The sequence below is a fragment of the Centruroides sculpturatus genome, unplaced genomic scaffold (genome assembly GCF_000671375.1).
Source record: "Centruroides sculpturatus isolate CEXI.00-Female unplaced genomic scaffold, Cexi_2.0 scaffold917, whole genome shotgun sequence".
Lineage (NCBI taxonomy): Eukaryota > Metazoa > Arthropoda > Arachnida > Scorpiones > Buthidae > Centruroides > Centruroides sculpturatus.
This window is the reverse complement of record NW_019385056.1, coordinates 92754-103820: the sequence shown is the minus strand read 5'-3', so window position 1 is coordinate 103820 and position 11067 is coordinate 92754. Positions and strand designations below refer to the sequence as shown.

Here is an 11067-nt window from a genome sequence, read left to right as displayed (position 1 = left end):
AGAGTAAATTCCGAAAAATATTATGTTGCACTTTTAAAAATTTTTCTACGAAAAATAATCTTTCCTCGCTTTGTACAGTACCATATACAACATATGACAAACTTTTATATTTAACCTTTACACATACACATTACAGCTGAAAGGTATANTGTTTTGAAATCAGAGTAAATTCCGAAAAATATTATGTTGCACTTTTAAAAATTTTTCTACGAAAAATAATCTTTCCTCGCTTTGTACAGTACCATATACAACATATGACAAACTTTTATATTTAACCTTTACACATACACATTACAGCTGAAAGGTATATCGATATATAACATATTTATTTTGGTCTAGGAGTTACTTAGTACAACGTCATCGGACTCTTCTTCTATGGTAAATCAGCGAATTTCATGTTTTTCTTTTTCTATTATCTTAATTTTAAAATTAGCTTGCTTTGTCAGGAAATATGATAAATTAACGTAGTGTAGATCTGTTTTACAGAAATGCTTAATTTTAATATTTGGATGGCAGACCAAGTGTGACATCAGCATGGGGTGTCTAAAAATTGGTGACAAAATGTGACAGGGAGGAGTTAGGTAATGAAAAAAGATTTAAAATTGGTGGGATTATATTTGAATAACTTCTAGTACATTTTGCGAGTTCGAAAAAGACTGCGAGTAATTGTACCTGAAAGATAATTCGGACTTCTTTAAGTAAATTTGTTTATTGTAAGCATAGTTGCGATAGTGCATGTAGATTATTTCAACGTATTATCAAAAGAAAATTTGATAGAAAACGAGTAATTATTTTATTGTGACATCGCCACAATGCCAGGCTGCAATTTTTAATCGTATTTTATAATTTATTTACTTTAAAATATATGTTCTCCACCTCAAATTATATCTTGTTCCTGTACATAATGCTTTTCTTTTAGCAAATGGAATCGTGCCGATCATCTATGTAACTCCTCAGAGAAAATTTTGAATTGAAATAAAGTGACCTCCGGTTTGCATCAGTTTGCGAGGTCTTTTGCACTTAAGCTTTCCATATCTGGTTCGGCATTCATCTAACTAACTCCGTTCTCGAGATTAAGGAAGGACAGGCGGACAGACGGGGACGACAGTCAAAATTTATAGGTCTACAATTTTTCCAAATTGCAGCCCGATAACTTTATTCTTGCAGTACTGTATTTATTTATTTTTGTACTGTTTGTCACATTAGAGAGCGTTCAGTAATTTTGAAGCAAGGGTATTTACATATATTCAGCTCAGCCACTTACTGTATTCTGGGAAGAAGAACCGTAAATATAATCTGACTGGTAAATATACTTTATTTACTGTTTATTCCATAAAACGAAAACCAATAAATGAGCACAAAATTATGTGGTAATGAATTTAACATTAATATACGTTATACAAAGCTCGCAAGACAGGAAGGAGTGGAGAGATTCTAATACCATGAACCATGGGTGATGTTATTTCGAATAAAAAAGCGTAATGCTGAGATTCCGAAGATGCTCTCTTACGCAGATTCGATTAAATACATGTTCTACTTTGTAATGAACATAGAAGTGTTTTCCTTCGCGTATAGGCAATAGACTAATAAACATCTGCTTCATTTTATTCTGGGAGGGACTATAATTCCTTTTAGTTTGCATTCTTAGGGTAAATAAGGGCTAAATGGTAAATACGTTAATTATTGTATCACCTAAAACACGGGTTCCCAACCTATGGGTCGCGACCCAGAAGGGGGTCGCGATGAGTTTTCTGTGGGGTCGCCAACTTATGCAGTAAACTAAAACAAAATTTTCACTATAATGCAATATTTATTTTTAATGGTGTCTTAATTAATAATACATGCAATTTCAACCATCTCATTAAATTAATTATTAAACATAATTTAAAATAAAATTATACTAAAAAACTAATTTCATTGTTTTTTAATTATCTTATTAAAAATACCTTTTTCAATTGTATCGGGGTCGCGGGTCACTTGGCTTTTATAAAAAGGGGGTCGCCACCCGAAAAAGGTTGGGAACCGTTGACCTAAAAGATAGTGCCACGTATTGATATATTGTGTTAGTGAAAGCCATGCTTGCTTTGTTTGCCTTTTAGGCACATTTACTGTAAAATTAAGTGAAAATTAGGTAAAAATTGTGAATAAATCAAATGTTTCTGTTTCTGACTTGCAGGATGTTTTTCACATGTTTATGTTTATTGTAGCTTTGAAAATCTTAAGATTAGCGGACGACTTTGAATTTTGTATGTACAGTACACTAATACTTTACAACAGTGGTTCCCAAAATGGCGCGTTATCGCCTCCCTGTGAAGGTGAGTAAATATAGGGGCGAAATAAAAGAAGTGGACAGCAGGGAATGGCTGGAGGCAGGATACTGAACGGTGACCATGGGCGAGGGTTGAGGTCGCTGACAATCTTTCCCTTTCCTCTCTTCTTCCTTTCTAAGAATATGTCCAACAAGAGAAAATGGGTTAGGAGACGTTGGAGTACAGTTGGGGAGCGTTGGGTTTATGAAACCATGGGAACATTGGTTCAAAAAGTTTGGGAATCACTGCTTTAGAAGCTTAAATAATAAGTCTAGCCAGTAATCGGTCAAAAACAACAGAGTAGGCTCTGGTAAATCTGGTAAAAGAGATAGGCTCATGCTCATCGTATACTGTTCACCAACTAACCCACATCTCTAAGGGTGAAATGATAAATTAGCAGAAAATTATATTTTGTTTTTTGGAATCTGTTTTTATGAAAACATTGTTACTTTTGCTCGTTATGTTTGTTCTAGTTCAATTAGCTTTTTAAAATAAAATTTATTTTCACACTCACAATTTCTAGAAATTTTATTCACCATGAAACCCTGATTTACTCTAATAATAATGACATTTCAAATAAAAGTCTAACGAACCTCACGAACGAAAGAGTTCGCTTCGTGAAGAAAGTGGCGTCCAGCAACAATGATATTTCTAATTTTAATCAAATGTGCAAATTGTGGATTAAAAAATGAAACGACGCAAATAACTGCTTGTGTGAGACAAACTGAAAAAAAATTCAAATACGATTAAATTAATAACAAATAGAACTTCAGCTTTAGGAACAGCCGTCTTATTAAATGATCGGCTGAAATATCTAGCTAAATTAGGTTAATGATGATGACATTCTTTTCCCTCGTTCGACTTTACATACGTGCCTATAAATTTCAACAAATCGTAATACATGCAATTAAATCAAATATTTGAAAATTAAAGAAAGCTAGTAGACATATTCTAATATCGAATGAAAATTTTAAAACTGTACTGAGAGGACCTTTACTAATGCTCATCACGAGTGACGTCAAACATATGATGGGAGCAGCCAGCGCTGACAGACCCGGACCCTTACAAAGAACCGAGAGCCCGTTTCTTAAAGTAAATTTCTTTGTTTCTTTGCAAGGACATATCACTGTGGTAAGTGGAGAAGGGAATATGGAATAATCTCTCAAATAAAAAGATTGACGAGTCGGATCTGGTTGGATCGTTTGGACGAGGCAGACGGGAAAATGTGCCAGGAGAGGGGCCGAATGCCTGGAGATTTTACCGTGGGCCCGTGCTGTTTCTCCACGGGGCTGGAAGCAGCCGGGTAATGAAGGCTTGATATATCTGGATAATTCATAAATAAAAATTTCTGAGCCGACCTGAACCTGGATCTTCGAGATATACTTCTTTTACTTCCTCTGCCATCAAGCCATCTAAATTTGTTAAGATGGAAATCTACTTAAAAAACAACCATATTTTTACCATTCTCTAGTATGATGTCATAAAGTTTTCTCTCCAGTCACAAAGTAATACTGGTTACAATATGCAACGTTTCTTCTCAAAATAAATGTGCTGCATTTTTTTAAAACAATTTGAAGTAACAATTGTATATTTGAATATGTTTGAAGACTGTAATTAACCTACTATTTGACCGTACGATTAGTTGTTTGCCTTTCCTAATAGGAATCCAAATTCGAATTCAGTCTACGTTCCATAATTTATCATGATTGATACGAGCCTAGGCGCCGATTCCATTCTACGCTGTTGTTGGTTGACATTAGGCTATCACCAGAGCCGGCGCTATAGTTTATGCCGCCCAGGGCAAGACTTGCATTTGACGCCCTTTATCACCCTACATAAAATGAACAAAAAAATTGTTTTGAAATGCCATACCTTCGTCAATATTCAACTCGCACCAGGTAATAGACTATAAATAAAAATGAAAAATATTAGAAATAATATTGCGCCTGAAAATGTATACCAGCATATTAAAACCAGCATATTTAGACCATAGCTTTAATATTATGATATCTCAATCAACGAATCAGTCATTTTCACTAGAACGAAAAACATTTTTTTAATTGTGATTAATTTTTATTCATAATCTTAAATAAACTTTTAAATATATTTTTTGTCAAACACTAATAATGATATAACAAAGTGAAATCTACTGGCAAATTACACAAGATTTAAATGATTAGAAATATGAAGTTGTAGGTATAGAGGGGACACAATATTTAGTTTTATTCGTAAAGCTTCTAATCCTTATTTTTCTTTTTAGAATTTTATTCTTTTATAGCTACGCATTTTTCGGCTATTAACTTGGAAACTTAACTTGGTTTTTTCTTTATTAAACTCTAACTCCAAGATGTACTGTACCGGTATATTTCGGGGGTTTTTTAAACCCTTTTTTCAGTTGGAGCACTACATTTGGACAATTTCGTTTTGTTTTTCACATTAATTACAATTATTTTTATCGATACAATTTCTCAAAGAGCCCAGACAACTCTTAAATTTATTTTACAATACTCACTTAAAGTACCTTTTATTATCTTATCTATTACCTTAATGTACAGTACATCTTGAAGTTTAGAATTTACTAAGAAATAAAAAAAAATACTAGTTAAGTTTCCTCAGAAATCATGGTATGGTAAATCGTGATTAATAGCCGAAAAATACGTAGCTATAAAAGAATAAAATCCTAAAACAATACAGTCAAATCTCGGTTTACGAACTTAATTCGTTACTAAAAGTTGTTCGAAAACCGATTTGTTCTCAAACCGAAACAAATTTTCCCACAAGAAACAATGTAAAATGGATTAATCCGTTTCCTACTCAAACAAGCTAACAAGGTAAAAAACAGGTTTTGTTTTTTATCTTGTTAACTGTATTTCATGCATAAAGGCAATATTATGTTATACAGTATATTTATTTATATCTATACCTATATTTATTCTATACGTATAGTATTAAAAGAAAAATGTTCCCTCACCGGTAACGGAACTGAAACCGAAACTAACACTTTACAGAGAAATGCTATAAATAGAGATTCAACTCTGACTGCCAAGATGAAATATAATCAAATCTATTAGGACCGACAAGTATCATACTTTATCTATACTTTCCGAAATATTGTGTTTCAATTCATTTGATTTCAATTTTAATTTTAATTCATTAATTAATTAAATAAAACGTCATCGATAATTGGTTACGTGACGCGAGTCGATCTCGGTGTCATTAACGTCTGAATCTGTAGTCCCGTCGTTGATTGGTCGGGCCATTCACTTTCTTTAATAACACAGGAAAAATATGGAGTTCACCGTCTGAGGACGGTTGTTGCCGAGTAGCTTATCCGGAAACCGAGTTATCGTACGGCAACCGGAGCAAATATGGCGTTGAAAATTTTGTTCGTAAACCGAATTTTTCGTAACTCGAGGTTTGACTGTATTTAGTATTTAGTGTGCTTTCCTGGATAGCAATAACAGGCTGTATATGGCAGAACACTGAATGGGAGAAATCCTGGATGGCTATTTCTGGTATCTCATACTAAACCGCTTCTGTTTAAAACAGACGTTCTTCTCGATAGATGCTGATGTAGTATGACGAACGAGTTGCTGAACGACTATATTTCAGTCATGTCTAATAGGCAATAAATCTGGTTATTTCGCAAAGCCGAAAAGAGGTATAGTAGACACAATACTCTGAATTACATTTGATCAGGCATTGTCCTGTTGGAACAAGACATCAGGGGCGTTTGCAAATAAGATAAAACTTCGACTTTCAAAATCTAGATGTATCACTGGCCAGTCAGGATTCTGATAATGCATATGAAGAAGCTTGAAGTAAATCTAATAACACTCACACCTTAACACTTTATGCTATAGCTGTATATATAGGTTTATCAGACGTCCCGGTTTGATGACGTGGTCCCTGCGTCCCGGCCAGTTTGTCATTTGTCCTGTTATTTAGTAAAATTTTAAAAGTGCCGAATACACAAGAAGTAAAAATAGTGCAGCCTCGGGTAAAATGGCGATTTGCAACTAAAATATCCTTTCTGTTACATTCACTATTGCCAATTTAAGTACAAGGTACAAAATTTAAATACTTGTAATTTGTATCTAGGTCTAAGTACTTTTAATATTGTCTAGATATTTTCCCCAAAATTTATAGCATGTGGCCTAATGAATTTAGATGTTTTATTTTTCCATATAGATATTTTTTCACAGAATCTTGTACTATACTCAAGATGGATTGATGATAATAATAAGCGCAAAGCCCAAACGGTTAGACGTTGAAAGTTGAAATTTGGTACACAGGGTACGCCAAGAGAATGATTACTAAGAAAGGATTTTTGGAAATTCCACTCTGCGGGGAGAGAATTAAAGATAGTTCACTCTACTAAAACATTAATATCAAGGTATGTGCAGTTGAGTTATTAAAATTGTTTTTAACTCGTTGTTGTTTTTTGTTAGCAACTTCTTTATTTAGCCTTTTCAATCATAGATACTTATCCTAGTAGGCTTTATTTTCGCCCGGATTCAATCCCGGGTCTTCCAGAGCGGTAAGTTGACGCCTTAGCACCTCGGCTATGCGACTTCCGAACCAATATACGTAGCTAGACGAATTGAAGACAAAAATGGATGAAAATGTTATATTACAATCATTTAAAACTGGATTATCCTGGATTATCCATGTAGTGTATTCATTTCTCATATACCACCATAAAATTTATCAGAAATTAAAAAAACACAGTAATTCTCACTGCAACATACTACTTCAAGGATATATTTCCATCGAAATAATTAGATAATAAAAATTTAAATATCAATTCATTCAAAACTTTGATTTTGTAACCGAACACCTTCATCCATTCACGTCTTCAACTACATCGAATATCACAATACGATTAATCAGCTAAATTATTGTTTTGATAAAAAAAATTCGGATAACATCAAGATAAATTTTCTTGAGAAATCCAAATCAATATTCTATTTAGTTTTTCATATGATTTTAACTTGATGGATCCAAATCAATCAACAGAAATTAGAAAGTTTACAGTAGCTACGACGCAGTTCTTTATTAACTATTATTTATTTACTACAGTTATTAATCTCGATTATTTAACAAAATAAATAATAGTATAAAATTGATTATTTTGGGTAATAAAATAAGTTATATTATATCTATAGAATAAATGATGTATTCAAAAATTAAGGAATAATCTAAGAACTTTTTGTAGAGGCGCTGTGATTCGTGAAATTGACGATTTTCGTTTGATGGAGGGTGGGAGCTACGTTGAAGAAATAAGAGAAACTTATTATTTTTATGAATAAATCAAGAAGAATGTAATGAAATGATTTTAATAAAAATGGAAGATATTTCAGTTACTTAAAAATGAAAGCATCGCCGCCACAAATAATCAAGTAGGTCTTGCTGACGTTACCTGCAAACGATTAATTTATGTTTTGTTTTTATTTCAATAGTAAAATTATATATGCAAGTTTTGTTATTAATTTATATATTTGCCACTACTAATGATGTTTGTTAAAGATGAATATGAGAATTTATACAAGATTATAAATAAGAACGAATCATTCTAGGAACATGTCATGTTCTATTAAATATAAAGACATTAATTTTTCCTTTGAAATACATTAAAGTTCATTTAGAAGGAAATCAGTTTCATATTCCACATTTGTTTATCTCAGTCTTGCAACTATAATTATTCTGATTTTAAATAAATATTTCCTTTAAATATTTAAAAATATCTTTGTTATTTTTAAAGATATAATATATTTAACTTGTATGTTTTAAATTTAACATTAATACCTGTTTTATATTTTTTGAGAAATGTGTTATTTAACCATTTAATTTAAGTAAGATTAAAATAAATAAGATCTGGATGTAACAAGATCTGATTATTTTAATTCTAAACAGTTCCTAATTCTTAAGTATATTAACTCTATTTTCAAATGTACTAAATATAATAGTATTAAAATTGTTTCAGGATTTATTAAAGAAATTAATATTTATTTACTAATTTGTATTTAAAGCAAATTTAAATGAGTTGTCATTTAGTAGTTCTGATTAAAGAATTCAATTTTTTTTAATATAAACATATTCTATTCTCTATATAAGATAATTTAATTCTTATTAAAAATATTAAAAATACAGGGTCTGACAGAAAAATGGGCAATTATAAATAGACATTTATTAACTTTTAAATATTTATTAACAAATCTTTACATACAAGATTTTAGACAACTTAGATTGCCATTTATGTTTTGAAGATGATGCAAATAATCTTCATTCATGCACAAACACACTTTGTATCTTTGAAGAATGTCATGCAGAGTGATGCAACATATTCTTAGGTGTGTTATTGATTGCATAACAAACTTTTGCCTTAAGAATTTCAATATTTTGTGGACAGTCTTTATATATCACATTCTTCATACACTCTTAAAACTCTTAAGGCAAAAATTTGTCATATAGTCAATATCATAATAAAGAATATGTTGCACTGTTTTATACATGATATCCTTCAAAGATGTATTAGTGTATGAATGAAGGTCACTTGCATAATGTCATCTTAAAAACATAAATGGCAATCTATGATGTCTGAAATCTTGTATGTGAAGATTTGTTAATAAATATCTAAAAGTTAATAAATGTCTATTTATAATTGCCTGTTTTTCTGCTAGATCCTATATAAAATATATAGCATGTAAATATTCAATGTACACTGGCCATCAAAAGTTAAGCATGGATCACAAAAATGAAAATATTTTCAAAACCAGTTAAACAAACTTATAAAACTTTCATAGGGTTATACATACATACATACATACATACATACATACATACATACATACATACATACATACTAAGGTATACACTGCATAAATTTAGGAAAAAATAAGTGAATGTTAACAGAAAAAATAAGATGAATGCAAGTAACAATAAATGTGAATACAAAAAAAAAAGGTTTGAATACAAATGTTGAGGTCAATATAGAATTAAATGCCAGCTTGACAGTGTCAAGTTATACCTTCAATAAGAAATTGCAAAAACTGAGAAGACAGCAATTACCATTCACACAAAAGAGTGGTTTGGAGGACTCCCAAGGGTTTGCAGAGGAGTATGACAGCTGAAACATGTTTCTCTAGAGATTTCCGTAGACATTCTATGGGATTGAGATCTGGAAAATATGCAGGCCAATCTATTCATTTTGTTCCCTCTTTCCTCTTCGTAAAGGTATTGGTCAACCAGTTTTGCTTGATGCAGATGAGCATTATCATCCATTAAAATGAAATTATCTCTGAGTGCACAACATAAGGTTTGACATGGTCCAGTATACCTGTGAGAAGTAATGGTACCTCAATCAAACACATGGAGGTTGGTACCTCCATCTAATGAAAACCCAGCCCAGATAGTCCCCCTATTACCATTAAAAGCATGTCTTTTCATTATGTTCTGTGATTTGTAACAGGTTCCATCTTCATTCCAGATCAATATATGCCTACTGTCAGATTCCAGGGAGAAACTAGACTCATCTGTGAACAGGATATGAGCTCATTGTTCTAGAGCAGCATTTCTCAAAGTGGGCAATAACTCCCCATTGTGGGCGATGAGTAGATCTAGGGGGACACTGGAGGCAGGGTATTGAATGGTGACCAAAGGCAAAATTGGGGTCACTGGAAGGAAAAATTGCATTTAATGGTTTCCAGATGTTGAGAACAATGTGTACAGTAAGGGCATAAAGTGTGAGATTCATAGAAAAGTTTTCCTAAGAATATTTCCAATCCTTTCTCACACAAGAGAAAATGGATTAGGGGGCATTGGGTATAACTTTATGGAACAAAGGGGGTGGTGGATTGAAAAAGTTTGGGAATCACTGTTCTAGAGTCTAGCCTATACATGCTTCTGATACCAGTTCAGGGGCCTGTCTATGTCTAGAGGTTAAAGACACACATACTACCATATGACGGACATAGTCGCCTTGTAAAACCTTGTAGTAACAGTTGGGACAGATAACTGTCTTCCTGTGGATAAAATGAGGCTAGTATGTTGAGATGTTGCAGATGATCTTCTGTTTCTTTTGGCTAGGAGCTGTATATAACGATCATCCCGAAATGTTGTCATCTGTGAATGAGACAAGTCTCCTGACAATAGTTCCTGTTGTTTGGAATTGTCTCCAAAGCCTTGAGATAACAGAATGACGGACAATAAATCTCTCCATTTCTGTAATTGATTGACCAGCTTCCAATCTTCCAACAGCTCTCCATCTTTCTGAATCCTGTAAACATCTTTGGGACATGATTATGTACTGTTTGCATCATAACAATTCTGTTTTCTGTTCTTTATTGTCTATAGTATCCTTTCAGCAAAAATAGTGCTCTCTGGGAAGATGCTGGTATTTTCCCAATGTTCTTCATTTGCATATTTATATACATTTTGCATAATTTTAAGTTCTCATACTAAATTATACCTATACACTAATTTTCATTAAGCTTTTATGCTATTTAGATTTTTGTGATCCATGCTTAATTTTTGATGAACAACGTATTATAAGATAATTTATTTTAAAATTTTAACATTTAGAAAGAATGTTACATTTTTCTTGTTAGCATGTGAAACATAATTATTGATAAGTAATAAATAAAAATTTGTTATCTTTAATTCCTTATAACTGTGAGGAATTATCTAATGAGGAATGCATCTAATTAGAAGCATATAAAATTAGGAAAAATATTTAATATTTATAATCTGTGGAGAT

The 11067-nt window shown here is 32.1% G+C and overlaps 1 protein-coding gene across 1 annotated transcript in view; it reads left to right on the top strand.

Moving 5' to 3' along the window:
* Nucleotides 1-7430: 7430 nt before the first annotated feature.
* LOC111634032 (protein SMG7-like) overlaps nucleotides 7431-11067 on the top strand; it is a 96333-nt gene continuing 92696 nt past the window's right edge. Inside the window, 2 exon segments of the mRNA XM_023378708.1 lie at nucleotides 7431-7447; nucleotides 7528-7711. Coding sequence (XP_023234476.1) covers nucleotides 7683-7711 — 29 coding nt within the window. The 5' untranslated portion in view covers nucleotides 7431-7447; nucleotides 7528-7682.